Source organism: Geotrypetes seraphini, chromosome 8, assembly GCF_902459505.1.
Source record: "Geotrypetes seraphini chromosome 8, aGeoSer1.1, whole genome shotgun sequence".
Taxonomy (NCBI): Eukaryota; Metazoa; Chordata; class Amphibia; order Gymnophiona; family Dermophiidae; genus Geotrypetes; species Geotrypetes seraphini.
In genome coordinates, this window is record NC_047091.1 from 21,701,647 (window position 1) to 21,722,883 (window position 21,237).

At 40.6% G+C, this 21,237-nt stretch overlaps 1 protein-coding gene across 3 annotated transcripts in view; it reads right to left on the bottom strand.

Moving 5' to 3' along the window:
• CLSPN (claspin) overlaps nucleotides 1-21,237 on the bottom strand; it is a 191,399-nt gene that overhangs the window by 100,063 nt on the left and 70,099 nt on the right. For all 3 annotated transcript variants that reach the window (XM_033955851.1, XM_033955848.1, XM_033955849.1), the window contains exon 9: nucleotides 2,225-2,416. In XM_033955851.1, the coding sequence (XP_033811742.1) occupies nucleotides 2,225-2,416 (192 nt within the window). The remainder of the gene's footprint in view (nucleotides 1-2,224; nucleotides 2,417-21,237) is intronic.

The window sequence follows — 21,237 nt, forward strand, 5'->3', positions numbered from 1 at the left end:
TAGGCAAGTCTTCCTTTCTGCTGTTTCTCCCTGTTCGCTAATCTCCCAACCCTCCAAACTGCCCCTACTCTGAAATTATTCCTCACCACTGCCCTATCTCCATCAAAATGCCCCACCTGATAAAATGAAGCCCCAGCAACTGACTCATCACTCCCAAAACTTCCCTTTCAACCCAACAAATACCTCCCTCTACAACAGCCCCAAACACAAAATATATCCCCCACTGCCACTGCACTATCACTCAGCAACTTGAACTCAGCCCGCTAAACAACCTCCCCGCCATCGTTGTCTGAGAACAGGCCCCCCCCCCCCAAACAAGCCGCCATTGCCACCGAGTTCTCCCTGCTCCCAGAAGCTGTAACAAGCCAGCAGCCTTCATCATGTCGTCAATTCTGATGTCGGTGAGGAAGTTCTAGGCCAGCCAGGCAGCGATTGGCTGGCCTGGAACTTCCTCTCCGACATCCAAATTGACGTCAGGGGGAGGGGGGAAGGCTGGTGTGCCCGGCGCTTCTGCAGTCTGGCCTGTTACAGCATCAGGGAACGGGGAGAATGCAAAGGCAACGCGAGTCAATCGCGGAGCCTGGGATGGGCTCCGCGATCGACTTGTGTTGCCTTTGCGATCTACTGGTCAATCACGATTGACCTTTTGGGCACCCCTGCTTTACATGATATGACAGCATAGTCATACCTCCTCCTCCAGAAATTCTCCAATATCTTTGATAACCAGATAAGATCTCATCCCAATCCCACCTGCTCCCCATCATTCTTTACCATCAAGCTCCATAATAATCTTGAGTTTCAAATAAGCTCCCAAGATCAAGGATTCAAAATTGCAAACCAGCAGGGCTGTAAAGGTCAGGTTTTCTAACAGATTTTATTAGTTAAGAATCTGTTGTGTTGCTAATTATGAGTGGAAAGAGGTGAAGACAAAAAAACAAGGTGGAAAAAGGAAGCAAGCTGTTGATTCTGACCTAGGCCATGGAGGTTTTCAGGATCTCTAATGAATATGCATGAGATCTCTCTTTCCTAGTTACTGTTGTCAGCCTTACATTACTGAATGCTGCTGGTCAGCATGTGAGATGGCTTAACCAGAGTGTCAGCGAAGGACTCTGGGACATTATATTAAACAAATCTGACTCTGGGCATGTCAATACAGATAGACCAAAAGCTCCTGGCCATTCAGTCTCAGAAAAAGCCTTAGAATGCCACTAAATACTTCTAAAATACCAGTACTTGAGATTTAAAAAAAAAAAACCTTAGCAGAGGTCTGGGGAGATCCAGAGTTTCAACAGATGTACTTAAGTCTGATGCTTAAGGTAAAGAATGGCTCCAGCTGCCTGTTCCTAAAGACAGGTAGTTATTGTTAATTGAGAGCCACTGTTTCAGACAGAAGCCAATTGTCACAGAAAGATGCTGGAAACTACCAGAAACTTAAGTCTATGAGGGACGGGCTTCGCCCCCTGTTTCTCGCTCTTTTTCTCCTTCACTCTTGCACACCTCACACACTTCCACCCATTCAGACACACACACCATTCAGATAAAACCTCTTGCCTGCTCTTTCCACTCCCCTTCTTTCTATCTTCAGCTTCTGAACACACACATACCCCTCCTTCTCAGCATTTTCAGGACATGCCTTTTCTTCCTCTCTTTTCTCTTTCTTTTTCTGCAGCCTTCCACCCCTATACACACACACAGAAGCAGCTCTATAACAAAATATCTTTCTGTACATTAGTAATAAGCATATGTATGATGTATCTTTCTTCTAAGCATTGCATCTCTGTAAAATCAAGCCAATTTTTACAAAATATATTTTTATGCAACCTCTCTTAGCTAGTATTGTCATTAATTTACTTCCGGCTGATCCCCTTGAGGCCTGTACCCAGGACCTCTCAGCATACCCATAAAAGACTAGTCAAAATAACACAAAAGATTACAACTGTATTTTCCGTTTAGAGCTTAAAGGGTCCAAACAAAAACAAGTTAGGCACCAAAACTATCGGAAAAGTAAAGACATTCAGTAAAACCATTTTGTTCATAAGAACATAAGAAATGCCTTCACCGGATCAGACCGAGGTCCATAAAGCACAAACAGCCCTAAGAGGTGGTCCTGTTGCTATAGGCCTAAACGTCAAAATATGCAACCTCACTAAAGATCATATCAGGTGTCAATAGTGTTCAACATTTGTAAAAATATACTTGATCTGTCTGATTTATCCCAGCATACCTGGCTTTGTATTCACATTTTCCTCAGTCGTTTCTGCAGCTAATGTCGCACACACCACTTCTGCTTTCAGTTCCTGCTTTCCCTCTGCAGTGGTTTCCTTACGAACGATGCTCAGATTAATCTTTCTTTCATTTTGAAGTTTGGCTCTGTGAAGTGTATGCTTCAAGAAACGCTCCTTAAGTGCTTCAAGCTCTGGATCATAAAGTAATCAACATAGTCAGTCATTGAACCAACAAGATCTCTCGCAAATTCTTCTCATCACAGGATCAGACAAACACACAATTTTACATATTTGTTTCAGAAATATATAGAACAAAGTTATTATTTGAAGACATTTTCTTGTTGTTGAGCCTGAAATTCTTATAGGAGTAAGCGTGGATATTTTTTTGTCAATTCTCTTGTACCCCACATAGAACCATTTGTTGGTGTTTTCAGTATATAAATATGATGTTGTATCATATTTGATTTGTAGTTACCACCACTTCCTCCAGGTCATACTTAAGAAAACAGGGCTCATTCCACCATTCCACTGCACCCTGGAAGTCCCAGAACTCAAAGAGATGACATTTAGGAAATACCAAGACTGATTCAAGCTTTATCAGGTAGAATAGAATATGCAAGCTTTTTTTTTCCCTACTATCAGGTTTACAGTATACTTTAATTCCAGGGAGAATGCAGTGGTTAAAACATACCCTAGCTTTCCTCAAAGGGGCTATTGTAAATAGCATGATACCCACTATAGCTGTTATACTTTTGCTATACTATACCACAAACCTATACATATTTTGTTCTTTGTGCAATTAGCAAGTTTAAAAGTCTAACGCAGGGGTGTCCAACCTTTTGGCTTCCCTGGGCCGCATTGGCCAAAAAAAATTTTTCTGGGGCCGCACTAACACTAGCCGATGAGCAAAAAAAAGGTTGAGCAGGTCCCAAATTTTCAATCACTAATATAGAAGATGTACGTATCTAATAATAAACCTTCATTAAAGGGACACTGTGGAGAGGAACCCAAAAAAGCAGTAATGCTTACCCTGACTGAGTGATCCTCCATGTGCACCGCTGACAGTGGGAGCAGCCACAGGCTTCCGAATCTCCACTCTGATGAGAAGGGATGCACGCTCCTGGTTTTCCCATTCACTTCTATTATAGCTATGGTGAGCCTCATCAGAGCGGGGATGCTGAATCAGCTGTCAACAGCGCACGTGGAGGATCGTTTAATCAGGGTAAATATTACTGCTTTTTTGGGCCTCCCACTTTGAGCTTAGGCTCCCTCAAAATGAATATCTTCCCTGCTGTAGCTAGTAGGGATCCCCAAGCCTCACCAACTGAAGGCCACCTCCTCCCCCTCCAACTTCCCAAGTTCTGCAGCTGGCAGCAATATTGCAGAGTGGCTGCCTTCCCTCCTCTTGGCATTCATGCATGCATGAAAGCAGTGGCAGATTGAGGATATTGCCATTGGCTGCAAAGCTTGGAGATTTTGGGTTGCAAGACTGGAGGAAGATGTCTCTAGTTGGCAGGGCTTGGGAATCCCCACTAGCTCAAGTATTTATAAATAGCATTCAGGCAGGGAGAAACTTTGGTGCCCATCTACTAATTATGGGCTCCAGTCCCTCCCCCAAATCAGCTGTATATGACTACGCCACTGAATACAAAAATAATTGTGATGAACATATCCCAAAGCTAACATATGCCAGTTAATAAATTCAAAATAAAACAATTTTTTTCAACCTTGTTGTCTGGATGTTTTGTTTTTCCATCATCTTGGTCCCAGTTTCTCATTCTGCTTTTTGTCTGTCTTCAACTAATTCTCTTTCCAGTGTCTGCTGTCCATTTTTTTCTCCTCTTCTCTCGTTCCATTTCCTTCTTATGCCTGTCTCCAATGTATTGATTTTTCCTTTTCAGCTTTCTTAACTTTTTCTTTTCTTTTTTGCCTCTGTCCACTCAAATCTTGTCTTCTTTCTCACCCTTCTTCTTTTTAAATGTTCCGCTATCTCTTAATTCTCCATCTTCTCTCAGTTCCTAACTCTCCCATTTCCCATCTCACTCCTTTCCCAGCCTCCATTTCCTGCTGTCTACTCCCCATTACCACATTTCTATCACTGTACTCACTGCTCTGTCACTCATCTTGTCATCTCCCTTTTGACCTCATCCATCTGGCTCACCACTTTAAGAATCCCCCTCCATTTCTCCTCTGGTCAGGCTATAATTCCCTGTCCTTTTCTTTCCATCTCCTAGCTTCTTCTTATCCCAGCTCTCTTCCTTCCTGCCCTCCTATGGATCTATCTCTGCTCCTCTATCTCCATGGTCCAACATTTTGCTCCCTCTATTTTTCTTCTTCCCTCCCCTCTTGATGATGAACAATGAAATGGAGGGGGAAAAAAGAAAGATACCACATCTCTCTGCCTTCCATCCACAGGCCTAACATTTTTCCCTCCCTTCCATCCCCAAATCCAACTTCTCTCCCTTTCTCTTTCCAACTACCCCCATCCCATCTCTCCCCCTGCCTGCCTTCCCCAGGTCCACCATTTCTCTTCCCAACAGTTCTCCCTTCAAGTATCTCTTTCCCTCTTCCTCCACACCACCCCAGGTCCAACTTTTCTCCCTTCAGACTATTGCCCACCATCTCTATGTCATCTGTTTCTGGCCCTATAAGCTCTCTCCCCACATCCAATCTAGCACTTCTTTTAATACCCTCCCTCTCTGTACTTAAAAAAAAGTCCAGGAGGCTTCCTTGGACCAGTATGTTCTCCCCTTCCCTCTCCCCAATTGCACCATCTCTTTCCCTCTCTCAGACACCCAATTCTCCTTTTCTATTATCTCCCTCACCTCTGCATCTCTTTCCTTCACTCCCTCCATTCTTCCATCTTATGGCTCATGCTCCCCTCTATCTTTCCCTTCATTCCGTCTCCTTCACTGCTGCCCCCAGCCCTCTCTGCCTTCTCCTGAAGGGCTACTGCTGCTGGTTTCTAACTCCCAGTTCCTAAGCCTGTTGATTTTAAAGATTATTTTAGCACAGGGGAAGAGCTTGGATCGTTAAAAGACTGGAGAAGAGAGTGCTTAGTCCATGAAGTTCCCTCAAATCTATGAGCTGTACAGAAGGAGGGGAGGGAGGGAAGGTGGTGGGGAAAATGAATTAACTCTGCACCGCCCTTCGGGACTAGAAACCACTGGATAGGCTTCTCTCTGCAAGATGCATGCGGCCCCGCTCACGCTCGAGGGTGTTTACCGTCTTGTTGGGTGCCTTGGTGATGTGGTGTTTTCTGTCTTGCCGGCGCCCTCCTCCATCTTCCTGTAGCATTCGCTGAAAGCCGCAGGCAGCGGCTTCCATGCGCCTTCTGCAGCTGATCTGGAAGCGTTCCCTCTGAATCCGCTGCCCGTGGCTTTCAGTGAACGCTGCAGGAAGATGGAGGAGGGCGCCGGCAAGACAGAAAACACTGCATCACTTCAAGCGTGAGCGGGGCCACACAAAATATTTCTTGGGGCCGCATGCGGCCTGTGGGCCGCGGGTTAGACACCCCTGGTCTAACGTAAGAACACAGAACTTAAAAAAAACAAAACACATACCTCCCCTTTTATGAAGCCATGTTAGGGTTTGTTATCGCCATTGTTGCAGAAAGCTTTAGGCAAGGGGGCATGGTTTGGAGGTGCACGCGAATGGACGGGTGAAGAGGGAGCTCCCGTTGAAAACAGACATTTTTATCATAAATTAATATCGGGTTATATAAATTTGCCGGTTTTTTTCTCATACCGATAGCTATAATGGCTACAGGTAAGCAGAGCAAAGCTGACTCGGCGATGTCTAATACAGGAAGTGTGAAGAGATCGAAACCAGAGCCAGTAACGCCATCGAAAACCCCACTACCAAAAGACAGCAAATGGGAAGAGGAAATGTTTAAAGAAATAAAAGCAATTAAAGAAATAGTTCTGTCAAACTCAAAAAAACTAAATGATTTACAAGATGAAGTATCTACATTAAATAGGAGAACGGAGGTACTGGAAATAAAAGTAAACCAACTGGAAAAGAACGTGGAGGATTTTCAAACTGAAAAGAAGCAGTTTAATGAGGATAGAGAGAAAATTGTCTTCCTTACCAAGGAACTGGAGGATTGTTCAAACCGGATGAGAAGATCGAATTTAAGAATATTAGGGGTACCGGAAGGGGTGGAGAAAGGGGATCCAATTTCCTTTTTAGAAAACTTCATGATGAAAGTCCTCCCCTTTAAATCAAAACATCCGATTGAGATCGAGCGGGCACACAGGGTCCCTATTAGAACACCTGATAAATTTGTTGGTCCTCGGCCCCTAATTTTTAAATTTTTAAGATACCAGCACGCCATAGAGATTATCCGCTTAGCAAAGGAAAATCAAAATATGCAGTGCCAAGATGCCAGAATTCATCGTTCCGGATTTTGCTAAATCCACAGCGGAAAGGAGGAAACAATTTTTAGATCCGAGACTGTCATTGCGTGAAATTGGAGCTAAGTATGGTTTATTGTATCCAGCTATCATGAAAATAACAGTGGATAACAAAACACTTAGCTTTGACAGTCCTGAGAAACTTAAGAAGTTTTTAAGACAAAAGGAACAACCCATGACAGAGTGAATGTGTGAGGTTTGATTTGATCCAGTTTTTATTTTCAATTTTACTTTAATTCATTAGTTATGTGGATTTAATGTATTTGAATTGGTTTTAATATTATTTTATATTTTAACGGTGAAAGAACCTTATAAGTTTGACTTGAAAATATGGAATGCAGTCAGCATTCTAATGCCAGTATGTATGATAGAAGTAAGTAGTGGATATAAAGCTCTGAACAAGAAACACTAACTTTCACCTGGAACAAACTTAATCCACATGTCAATCTTTACTCAGATTTTTTAAATACTATATATTGCCATTTAGCAATCACCACTAACGTCTTTGCTACCTGAGGCTGGTAGGGTTTAGTAGTAAGAAAATGCCAAGACAGTAATATGGATAGAGAGTTCAATTTTACAATCTGCAATTGTACCTAAGGGATTTTAGCGTATTATTGAGCGGGATCCCTTGGATGAATTCTGGGAGTTGTTCTGATTGGTATGGAAAGATTGCAACTTTGGGACAAACTTCATATCTTGATTTTAGAGTTGGGCACTCGTATTGGCCACTGGTAAAGAAGAGCTATGCCGATATCAAAGATTTTAGGCTCCTAAGCCGCCTCACTTTTTAATGGGATGGAGTGTGAGTATGCTCTGACTCCTAGAAACGGCTGGGAACCTTTAATTTTAATTTGCAGTAGTTAGAGCCTTTGCCAGCTCTCACTGCTACTGACGACTTACGCTGATATCAAGCTGCTTCTCTTCTTACTGGGCTGGGCGTGGGAGCATGCTCCGCCCCCAAGGGCGATTCGGAACCTTTTTATTTGCAACAGATAGAGCCTTTGCTCTCACCGACACTGACGATTTACGAGGAGAGCACTGATGCCTGTAGCCTTTGCCAGCTCTCACTGCTACTGTCGACTTATGTTGATATCAATCCACTTTTCTTCTTATTGGGCTGGGCTTGGGAGCATGCTCCGCCCTTAGAGGCGATTAGGAACCTTTTAATCTGCAACATATAGAGCCTTTGCTTGCTCTCACCAATACTGACAATCTACGTTGAGATCAAAGATTTCACAATGCTGCCTCTCTTCATACTAGGCCAAGCATGGGTATGTGCAGTAGTTGGAGCCAATCACTGGTTCCTGCCCTAGTGCCTGATCACACTGATACCGGGATCCTGTGACGTTAGTGGAGTTTCAGAGGTGTCTACAACATGACTGGTGTGGTTATATGTTGAGAGAGCATTAATTTTATGGGGGTTAATGCTTATTAAAAAGATGAAGGAGATTTAATGGTCTTAGTTTAAGCAGTATATGAAGTTCTATTATTTATTTTTAAACATGAAATGCTTTTTACTGAATATTCTATGTATTCTGAATATTTTCTATGTATTTTGTGGTCTCCAGGAGAGGGTTCTTTAAGAATGATTAATTTATTTTTAAGTATATGAGTTATTCTAATAAGTGCAATTTCTTTTTTAGTATTTATCTTTCTTTATTTATTGGGCTCACATCAATTTCATGTTGTTCTTTTATTGGCAATAATATGAACTTATTCTTTAAGTTGGGGTAGGTGATGTAGTTATATTGTATTTTACATGGTTAAAAGGTGAATATTATATATGAAATTTTAGCTATGAAATCATATATTAGCATATTTTATACAATTATACAATTATATATTATTCACTTAGTCATTTAAGTTAAAGTTTATTATTAATGTCAAAGTAATTTATATTTAATTGCTATGGATTTGAGAGAAATTAATATGAATGTATGCTGATGTCATGTTCTGTTGATATAGTATTGTGAATTTGCTTAATTGTATGTACAGTGGTGCCTCGCATAACGGACGCCTCGCACAGTGAACGCTGCGCATAACGAACTTTTTGTCTTGCTCCCTATAACGAACTTCGTTTCACACAACGAAGTCGCCCGAGGGGCCCGGGGGGGGGGGGCGGAACTACTCTCGCCGCTTTCTAATGTGAGCCGGGAACAGCAGCACCCTCCTGTCTGAATGCAGTGTTCCATCATCTCCCTCCACCTTACCTTAAAAACCGAGTTTTCCGGCTTTCTTTTTCGGCCAGCCACACACTTTCAAAGAGCAGCACATGCGCGCATGCTCTGTTGTTCAATCTTCTCCTCTGACGCAACCGGAAACCGGAAGTTGCAGGAGAGGAGAACATTGATCAACTCCAGCAGCTGCGCGTGCACAGCTTTTTGAGATCGTGCGGCTGGGTGAGGGAGAAGGCTGGCAGGCTCTGCATGTGAGGTGAGGTGGAGGGAGGGAAATGTAGGGCTGCAGAACGAATTATTTTGTTTTACAGGTATTCTTATGGGACAACAGGGCTGCAGAACGAATTATTTTGTTTTACAGGTATTCTTATGGGAAAACGCGTTTCACACAACGAACGTTTCACATAACAAACTTGCTCCTGGAACGGATTAAGTTCGTTGTGTGAGGCACCACTGTATATGTGTCCATGATTAGGTTCTTTATGAATGCCTAAATTATTTCCTAGTATATGTTTTATTCTATTAAGTGATTATATTTATACCATTTATTTTTCTTTTGGTTCTGGATAATTATATATTTCATTAATTAATGTCAATGTTATTTATGTTTGTTTGGTTAATTAATGGATTATATATGATTGGAATGAAATGAATATTATTTATGAAACTTTATAAATTATGTTTGGTTAGTTAATAGATTATACAGGTTTAGAAAGAAATGAATATTAGTAATATCTATTTATTTATTTATTTTTTATTTATTAATCGTTCAAGTAATGTATTTCATCATTATTGTCAATAGTATTCGAATAATTAGGTTTGTCTTTGGGGTTGAATTATTAGGGTCACTGGTATTTATTTAAAGATATGGATTATATTAATGATGAGAGATATGTGTTACATGATTACTGTATTACAAAATTGATTTATAACTGTGGTCTGTTGGGGATTTATCTTGATTTACCTGATCTTATATGTGTGGTTCCAAGTTATTTATGTCATTATGTAGGGTAGGGAAGGGTGGGATGAGTATTTATAAAGGGTATAATGATAATTGGGGGAGGTGTATTATTCAAGATGAACTGATATGGAAAATGGCGTATAATCATACTTTAATTTTTTGTTTATTTTTTGAAATTTGGAAGAGATTTTTAATAATTATTATGTATAATAGAGATTAAAATTTTTTCACTTAACGTTAATGGCCTCAATCACCCAGTAAAAAGGAAAAAAATGCTTACATTCTTGAAAAAACAGAAAGCTGATATACAGTGGTGCCTCACACAACGAACTTAATTCGTTCCAGGAGCAAGTTTGTTATGCGAAAAGTTCGTTATGTGAAACGCGTTTTCCCATAACAATACATGTTAAAAAAAATAATTCGTTCTGCAGCATAAAATATGCTAAGATGACATAAAAAAAGATAAATTTGTCAAAATGGTGAAAATGGTGGTCTTGCTGAGGCCAAACTCTTTGACGAGGTCACACTGTTTTACCCCACATTCACTCCTTCTAATTATTTCCCGTTTCATTTCAACAGAAATCACCTTCCTGCTTTTTTTAGAAGCCATGATATATAAAAAATATTGAGTTTATCTTAAAAGGACGACTGTATACAGTGAGAGAGGGCAGTTAAGCGCAGTGACTAACGACTGCCTGCAGTGCCTGCGTGGAAGGATGCAATACATCGGCAGCTCGGGCAACTTCGTTGTGTGAAACGAAGTTCGTTGTGTGAAACGAAGTTCGTTGTGTGAAGTTCATTGTGTGAAACGAAGTTCGTTGTGTGAAACGAAGTTCGTTGTGTGAAACGAAGTTCGTTGTTTGAAGTTCGTTGTGTGAAACGAAGTTCGTTGTGTGAATCAAGACATGAAGTTCGTTGTGTGCAGCGTTCGTTGTGTGAGGCGTTCGTTATGCGAGGCACCACTGTATACTATATCCAAGAGACACATCTATCGGATATAGAATCAAAGAAACTTGAAGGGGATTGGGTAAAGCACTGTTTTTTTGCCCCTGCAGTTAGGAAAAAAGCGGGAGTTGCCATTTTAATAAGTAGTAATTGTTCAGCTTCTTTTCAACTGATAGATTTTGATCCCTTAGGACAGGGGTCTGCAACCTTTAAGACATAAAGAGCCACTTGGACCCGTTTTCGAAAAGAAAAAAAAACTTGGAGCCGCAAAACCATTATAAAACAAATCTAACACTGCATATATTGTTTCTTATCTTAATGCTATATACAGGATCACTAAATTGAAAATAAAATCATTTTTCCTACCTTTGCTATTTGGTGATTTCATGAGTCTCTGGTTGCACTTTCTTCTTCTGACAGTGCATCCAATCTTTCTTCCTTTCTTTCAGCCTCCTGTATGTTTCCTCTCCTCCAGACCTCATTCTCTCCCCCAACTTTTTCTTTCTGTCTCCCTGTTCCCCCTTCTTTCTGTCTCCGTGCCCTCCCCCAAGCCACTCGGTTTGCTGCCACCGCAATCGGGGAACAGCCCCCAAGCCACCGCCGTCCCAAGCTTTCCCTGCAGAAGTGTTGCGCTGACCAGCATTCCGCTCCCTGACGTCAATTCTGACGTAAGAGAGGAAGTTCCGGGCCAACAAGGCATTTCTCCTCATTCCATCCAGCCTGAGCCCTATCTCTCCTTGATCCAGCATTTCCCTTCTGTGTCTGTCAGAATTACCATTCCACCTATTTTCCAGCATCACCCTTCTTTGTGTCCATCTCACCTATATCCCTATCTCACCACTTTTTCAGAATCTTCATTTGTCTCTGTCCTTATCTTTACGCCATGTTCACCATTTGCCCTTTCAATGTCTTTATCTCCCCCCACACACTTTTTCAGCATTACTTCTATGTCTCTATTTCACCTCCTCTTCATGTCCCCTCTGTATCTCTATCCTTATTCAGTAGGTCCTGCTTACTCTTTCTCTTCTTTGTGTCACTATCTCCATTTTCAGCTTTCCCCCCTTTTCCTTTGTTACTGCACCCTGTAGCTAGAATCTTTCCACCCTCCCTCCACTCCGGCCCAGCCCAGTATGAAATATTTCCTTTTGTTTCCCTCCCCTCTCTCTTTCTCTCTCTCTTCTCCTCCCTCACCCACGAGTCCTGCATCTGGCCCTCTCCCTTCTACCTGCACCTGGCAACACCCCCCTGCTCCGCGGCTCTCTTCAGCAACTCGTCAGCAGCAGTGATCAAGACAAGCTGCCGACATCGAGGCCTTCCCTCTACGAGTCCCGCCTTTGTGGAAAAAGGAAGTTGAAACAAGCGGGACTCGCAGAGGGTAGGCCCCGACGTCAGAAGCTTGTGTCGATCGCTGCTGCTGAGTTGCCGAAGAGAGCCGCGGAGCAGGGGATGTGGCCGGAAGCAGGTAGAAGGGAGAGGGAGATAGGAAGGCTGTAGATCTCCGGAGCATGACACCGACCCCGGCCAGGATGATTTCTTTTTCAGGCGTGCACCTTACAAGTCCAGCGTCGCGGCGGGAAATAGCCATGCTGAGCAGTGAGCTCAGCACTACACAGATGAAAGCCTTGCTTGCTGATTGGTCCGGCGGCACGGCGGGGCGGGGCCGCCGGACCAATCAGCAAGCAAGGCTTTCATCTGTGTATGTGCTGAGCTCACTGCTCAGCATGGCTATTTCCCGCCGCGACGCCGGACTTGTAAGCTGCATGCCTGCGTGACACACTACCGGAGCCGCAGCAAAGGTGGAAAAGAGCCGCATGTGGCTCTGGAGCCGCGGGTTGCCGACCCCCGCCTTAGGAAGATGGATTAAGGTGGAAATGAGAATGGGAAATAATACCTTGACTTTGTTTAATGTTTATGCCCCTAATTCGAACCAAAATGATTATTTCATAAACTTACAACAATTAATACTCCCACTGGCTGCTTCTAATTTAGTTGTAGCTGGAGATTTTAATGCTGTAATGGATCCTTTTTTGGATAAAAAACCAAGCAAGAATATAAAATCTTTAGGGCTAGAAAATTTGGTGCAATCTTGTAATTTAAAAGATATATGGCGAATACTTCATTTCAATGATCAGGAATTTTCTTTTTTTTCACAAGTTCATAAGTCTTTTTCAAGAATTGATTATGTTTTGGTTTCAAATTCGTTGGTACAGCAGGTGACACAAGCTTCCATTGATCCAATTATTTTGTCGGATCATGGAGGGGTTTGGATCAAATGTAGGTTGGATAAACAGGATACAAGCAGATCAATTTGGAGATTTGATAATACACTGGTTGCAGATTCAGCATTTCTTGAAGAGTTTAAGGTAAAGGTATCTGAGTTTTTCCAAATAAATACTTCAGAGGATATTAATACTGAAATATTATGGGATGCTTTCAAAGCTACTATGAGAGGTCATATTATTTCCTACTCGGCACATATTAAAAAACAACTTGCTAAACAATTTAATGATTTGGAAAAAGAAATTAAATATTTGGAATCTAAATTAATAGATAAATGGCAGCAAGATACTTTACAAGCTCTTTTAAAGGCAAAAGGGAAGTATAATGAGATTTCTTCAAGATTTGCGAGGAAAGATCTGTTTTCCCAGCAAACCTTGTATTATGGAAGTTCTAATAAGGCGGGAAGACTACTTGCAAATTATCTAAAAGCAAAAAAAAGAAGAGTAAAAATAGTAGCAATAAAAGATGAAAAAGGAAATACACACACTCAGATTAGTAATATTTTAAGTCAATTTCTTAAATTTTATAAAGAGTTGTATTCTTCCGAGTCTTATGATGATAAAGTTCAAAATGGTGTGGATTTTTTAAATTTATTAGAGGGTCCAAAACTTCCGGATCATATGAAAAGAAGTCTAGATGAGCCTATATCATTAAAAGAATTATAAACAGCATTGAAGTCTCTTAGAGTTGGATCCGCTCCAGGTGGGGATGGTTTTACAGTGGAATTTTATAAAACATTTCAAAATTCTTTACTACCCCATTTATTAAATTTATATCAGTTTCAACTAAATAAGGGTTGTATTACAGGTACTATGGCAGAATCTTTGACTATTGTTTTGCCAAAGCCAAATAAAGATCCCACTTTGGTCTCAAACTACAGGCTGATATCTTTAATTAATGTGGATGGAAAATTATTAGCTAAAACTTTGGCCTTGAGATTGGCTAAGGCTCTCCCTTTCATAATTGATGTACACCAAACTGGATTCATTGCGAATAGACATTCTTCTAGTAACACTAGATTGGCGTTTCACACATTAAATCTAACTAAAAGAATGAATGAACCGGCTTTTGCCATATCTTTAGATGCGGAAAAAGCATTTGATAGAGTGGAATGGAAGTTCATGTATCAGGCTTTGGAGTGGTTTGGTATGGGTTCTGGATTTATTCAAATGATTCAAACTTTGTATAGCTCCCCTATGGCAAGATTATATATTAATAATAATTTATCGGATCGTTTTCATTTGCATAGGGGAGTTAGACAGGGTTGTCCACTATCTCCTTTGCTTTTTGACATAGTTTTAGAACCCCTGTTGTTAGCTATTCAACAGGCAAAGGGGATACAGGGTATTCCTCTTAATAATTGGGAATACAAGTTCTCTGCTTATGCAGATGATATTTTACTATATTTGAGAAATCCAGGTTCCTCCATTCCTTGTCTGTTAGAATTGATAGAAATGTTTGGTAAATTTTCAGGATACAAAATAAATTGGAATAAATCTGAAATTCTTCCATTCAATGCTCATTTTTTAAAAGTATGTTTGATTCATTTTCTTTTGTTTGGAAGGAAGATGGATTAAAATATTTAGGAATTTGGATTAAAAATACAGTAGATGATACGGTAAAAGAGAATGAAAAACTTTTGTTAAAAAAGGTTACAGAGAGGGGGCGTCACGTGACCACTCACAAGATGGCTGTGTGATATTTTTCCTCCGCTCCAGCCCGCGTTTCAAACATCTTTTTCGTCCCCTAGCAACACCAGTTCAGGTCAGTGCGACGCATAATTTCTTTCCGAATGGCTTCTAAATCGCATAAGCCCGACGGCACTTCCCACTCTGGCTCTACAACGGCGCATAATGCGTCCAAAAGAACCAAGCATGAGCCCCCGTCGCCGGTTAAGGCCGCCGCAGCCATAGACCACGAAGACTCGCTATCACACGATCTTCAAACCCTGCGGGCCTTAATGCAAGAAAATCTGGCTGCCACTGTTGATATTAAATCCGAAATCGGCAACATCCTACAACAGCTAAAACAACACAATGCGCGGATTGACCTTACTGAAGAAAGGCTGTCAGCTCATGATACTCAATTCCTCGAGGTGCAGAGAGGCCTTGCAAAAATTTCACTTCTGCAAAAGGATATTGATGACATCTCGAACCGTATGAGACGGAGCAATGTAAGAATCATCGGGATTTCTGAGGGGACAGAAGGGAAAGATCTTATGTCTTATCTTAACTCCTTCATACCTGAAATCTTACATATTAAATTTGATCCCCCTCTTGAGATCGAAAGAGCACACCGGGTGCCTTCTGGCCCCCCATCTCCATTGAAACCAGCTTGTCCGATAGTGCTAAAATTGCTGAGATATACACAAGCCTTACAAATCTTGCAGTCTGCAAAGGCTCAGCCTTCCTTGCTTCAAAATGGTAAGAAAATATTCTTCGCTCCTGATCTATCAAAAACTTCAGCGCATAAAAGAAAAACCTTTCTCTCCATGCGCCCTCTATTAAAAAGCGTTGGAGCTCAATACGGGCTTTTTTACCCTGCTCGTATGAAAATTACATACCGTAATACTACAAAGTTTTTTGATGAACCACAAGATCTTCAGAAATTCCTGGATGATAACGCTAGCGCCATGACCTGAGCTTTGTAACTGTTCTTAGCTTTCTATTTTGGGGACTGCACTCATCTTTTTGGAGGTCTGGAGGGTGCCTTATTTCACCTATCTTGTTGGCATGAGATTCCATGGATAGAGTATTTTTCTACTTCCATATTTTGCTCATCAGCATGAATGCCCTTACTTGATTCATTCTTTCTTATTATTTTTATTTTTGGATTTTATTTTAACATGTCATGGAGCTGTATATGGATTATTTCTGCTCAACTTACAATATCTACTGTTGCTCATAATTTTTGAATAAGTATGGTTCACATACATATTGCATCTCTTAATGTTAAAGGAATCAACAGTCCTATGAAAAGGAAAAAAATCTTACACTACTTTAAACACCTGGGAGCCAATATATGCCTCATTCAGGAATCTCATCTTAGCATAGAGGAGGCACATAAATTAGCTGGAGGCTGGATCCAATACTGCTTTGCAGCCCCTGCTCTAGGAAAGAAAAATGGAGTCATCACATTAATTAGCAAGTCTCTTCACTTCCAATTTGCCTCTCATCAGTTTGATCCTGCTGGTAGATAATAATAATAATAATAATAATAGTTTATTCTTATATACCGCCATACCCATGCGAGTTCAAGGCGGTTTACATCGAGTTAGATTAGGGTCTGCATAGACAGGCAGATTTACAATTATTTGTCAGAATTACAGATGGTCATTGCTTGAAGGAACCATTGAAGGTCGACCTTTGACTATTGTGAACCTATATGCTCCGAATACTGATGACCCCTCCTTTTTTCAGTTTCTCAAATCTGTTCACAAAACATCCTTAACATCTAATACAATTGTTGCAGGCGACTTCAACTTTCCTTTTGACCCGTACCTGGATAGGTCGTCTACCTGTCGTCCTGCTAAACTCCGAGTTCGATCATCTGTGACACAACTTATGCATACATTTGGCTGGTCTGACATCTGGCGGATTTTGAATCCTAAAGAGCAGGATTTCACATTATTTTCTGCCCCTCACTAAACTTTCTCTCGAATTTACTATCTCTTATGCTCCAAAGATATATTATCAACACTCACTGGTGCAAAAATTCATGACATTACTGTTTCCGACCATGCAGATGTATCATGTTCCATTCATTGGTCTGCACCTACCTCATCTAGACCCTGGAGATTGAACAATATCCTTCTTCATGATGATGACTTTGTTTCCATATTACCACAGCATCGAAATCTTTTTTCTCTACAAATACAAACTCTGTTTCCAACTATTCTACCCTTTGGGAAGCATATAAAGCGTGGCTACGGGGCGAAGCGATAAGCTACTCAGCTTTCCGACTTCAACAGAAAAAACGTGACCTTCAGAGACTAGAAAATGAAATACATACTACGGAGACCCTACTACATCAACGTTTTGATTCTTCTACTTACAAATCTCTGCTACAACTCAAATTTCAATATAATGAAATATTTAGTAATCTCGCCTCTGTGACTCTGTTTCGCAGATCTGTTACATATTACGCCTCTTCTAATAAATCTGGCCACCAACTTGCTCTTTATCTAAAGGGCAAAAGAACGAAACATCGAATTTCACACATCAAAACTTCTTCTGGATCGATTACAACCTCTACTCAAGACATCTTGGAAGAATTTAAAACATTCTATGACTCCCTCTACACATCTGAGTCTTCTTCCTCACCTTCCCAGATTGAATCTTTTCTTCAGTCTATTGACCTACCTTCCATTTCTGCGTCTCAACATCAAACTCTGCAACAACCAATTACTCTTTCCGAAATTTCCACAGCTATTTCCTCTATGGCTTCAGCAAAAGCACCCGGCCCTGATGGACTTCCTTCAGAATTTTACAAGTCATTTTCATCTCTCCTCTCACCTCATCTTTTATTATATTATCAAGACCTTCACAACTTCCCTGACAACCTTCGCCACTTCCATGAAGCAACCATCGTTATTCTGCCAAAGCCTGGAAGAGACACACAACTAGTCAAGAATTACCGACCTATCTCACTGTTGAACTTGGACTATAAAATCTTTGCCAAACTACTTGTCCTCAGACTAGAAATAATTGTACCATCATTAATACATAGAGATCAAGTTGGCTTTTTAAAAGGTCGATATGGTGCTGATAATACTCGTTTACTATGTCATATCCTACACTCTGCCCGGTCAATACACCAACCTTTACTACTGGCCTCTCTGGATGCTGAGAAGGCATTTGACTGGGTAGAATGGAACTACTTATTTTGTGTTCTGGCTCGATTTGGTTTCCCAAAGCCATTCATAGATCAGATATCCCTGCTTTACAACAGTCCTACTGCAAGTATACTGGTTAATGATGTTCTTTCTAACTCCTTCACCCTTCATAGAGGCACTAGGCAGGGATGTCCCCTATCCCCACTTTTGTTTAACTTAGCTTTAGAACCCTTATTATCTGCTATCAGACAATCTGATTCCATAAAAGGTATTACAATAGCCAACTGTGAATTCAAAATCTCGGCCTACGCTGACGATGTTTTATTATATTTATCTAACCCTGAAACCTCTCTAAGCTCTCTTGTGCACTTAATTTCCTCCTTTTCTACCCTCTCTGGTTATAAGGTAAACTGGGATAAAACAGAACTTATGCCCCTAAATATAGAATGCACTCCTTTTACAATTCCTTCATACCCTTTCACCTGGGTTTCAACTTCCCTTAAATATCTGGGTATACCCTTTGATAGAGATCTTACCTCAACATCTCAGTTAATCTCGACTAGAATAACCTCCCAAGTTAAAGATCTCTGTGCCTCCTGGACTCCGTTACATTTATCCTGGTGGGGCAGACTTGACACCATTAAAATGATGGTAGTCCCAAAAATCACTTATATGCTTAACATGTTTCCCATACTGTTCTCTCCTATATTCTACAGACAAATAGAAAAATTATTACTTGCGTTCCTCTGGAATGAGAAACCCCACCGAATCTCCTTGAAAAAGCTTAAAGCCCCAAAACTTATAGGGGGAGTCAATTTTCCAGATCTTTTTCAATACCACAAAGCTTGCATTCTCCGTCAAGGTGCAGAATGGCTTTCCTCCCATGACTCATGTGACCTACCCAACTGGCTTACACTTGAAAGAGCACTCTTCCATCCTTTCCCTCTTATCCGAATACTGGGAACCTCTCATATTACTAAACTTTCTCATAACCTCCTTATACGTAATACGTATAATGTTCTTATGGACCTTGATAAACGCCTTGACCATCCTTGGTTAAAATCTACACACTGTCCTCTTTGGGGTAATCGTCGGCTTCTCATTGCAAAAAAACCCATAAATTGGCCCGTATGGTATAATCACCACATTTGGGATATCGCCTCTCTCTGCCAACCTGATGGCTCCTGGTTGTCTTTTCATGATTTAATGACAAAATATTCTCTTCCTGCTTCTCAGTTCTACCAATGGCTGCAATTACGCTCCTCCATTAAGAAATCTGGCCTTTACACGCCTTCCCACGCCTCCACTCCATCTCTCCTCCTCCTATCCCATCAATTTCTAACTCTTGGACATACAGCCTCCAAATTATATAAACTTCTGTCGTCTATCTCTCCTGATCCTATCATATCTTTAAAGGCATCTTGGGAATTTGATCTTGGCTCTCCGATCTCGGATTCTGCCTGGAAACATATCTTACACTCACTCTACTTTTCGTACCTCTAGATCTGCTTCAATTTTGCATAGCATGTTTTTTCTCCTCCATAGGGCTCAATGGACTCCCATAAAGTCCCATAGAATTAACTCTTCCTTCTCGCAATCCTGCTGGACTTGCAAGTCTGAACCTGGATCCTTAAGTCACCTACTTTTCTCTTGTTCTTCTATAAGAGAATACTGGAACTCAGTCGAGACAACAATATCCTCAATCTTGCATATCAATATCTCTCTAAACTATCAGATGCTATTAATAAAGTCTTCTGCATTTGAGGACCTTATATCTGTCGATGATGCTCTGTTATTAGATATTCTCTTGACCTTAGCCTTAAAAACCCTCCTTGGCTCCTGGAAAGACTTATCAAAAGTCTCCCACTTACACTGGTGGAACCTAGTTTGCCTGACATACAGATATGAAGCTTATTTAGCTAAGTCCTCTAACTGTCATTCCAGATTTCAATCCACCTGGAGTTCTCTTAAACTGTTTTTACAAGCTCCTTAATTTATCTTTTTCTTACTTTGACTTTCTTTAATTCATTCTATTTTTTCACTTGTTTTCTCCTTTGTATTATTATTATTATTATCATCCTATTTACCTGCATTCATGCTGAAATGTTATCTTTAGCCATAAGGGCTCACCTTTCAAATGTTACACTATAGGTTTGATGGAACGCGCTTCCAGAGGACGTTATAGGGCAGAGAACAGTTTTGGGGTTTAAGAAAGGATTGGACAATTTCCTTCTGGAAAAGGGGATAGAAGGGTATAGATAGAGGTTTACTACACAGGTCCTGGACCTGTTGGGCCGCCGCGTGAGCGGACTGCTGGGCGCGATGGACCTCAGGTCTGACCCAGCAGAGGCATTGCTTATGTTCTTATGTTCTTATGTTTAGGATAATCTTACTTATCTCACCAATTTCATGTTTACATACATGTTTAGCAATGTTATTGTATACAAGTGTGATATTTGATATACAGCTAATTTCTATGTACCTTGTTATATTCTCAAAAATTTCAATAAAAATACCTTGACTTAAAAAAAAAAGGTTACAGAATTATGTGAACACTGGAATCCATTACATTTATCTTGGTGGGGGAAGAGTCCAAACTGTTAAAATGATGATATTGCCTGTGGTTTGCTATCAAATGGGTATGATACCAGTATTTTTTCAGGGGTCTTTCTATAAAAAATTGAATTCAATTATTATCAAATTTATTTGGCTTGGTAAAACTCCTAGAATTGCTTTAGTATCTTTGCAAAAGCCAATTAAGGAGGGTGGGGTAAATTTTCCAAATTTTTATAGGTACCATCAGGCCTATATTTTACGTCAAGATATGTATTGGGTCCTCCCGGAGCTCATTGAGTATACTCCTGATTGGTTATATTTGGAATGGCGACTCATGTTTCCTTTACATCTTTCTCATGTTCTCAGTATCAAGATGCCTAGATTATACAAAGAAAATAGAATTTTATTGGATACTTGGAAAACATTAAGATTTGTTAGTAACTTAACAGCTATTTCTATAAATAAATCAACTAATCAAACCATATGGCTAAACTCCAAGATTCAAATTGGCGGATTCAAGGTCGTCTGGAAGCATTGGATAATTGCAGGAATTCGAACTTTAAATGATGTCATTTCTAATGGTAAACTGCTTGATTTTACACAATTGCAACATAAATTCGGACTTCATAAATCACAATGTTTTCGTTGGTTGCAGTTGAAGCAGGCCATTCAGGCAGGTTTCCCTGAATGGAAAACTCTTAATACTCAGTTCAGTATGGAATTTTTATGTTTTCAGGCGGACTTTCTAGGTCACCAGGCCGCGCAGTGGTATAAAACGATTAGTGATTTGATTTAAAAAAAACAAAAAAATGGTCTTAGGGATATTTGGAGCATTGAGATC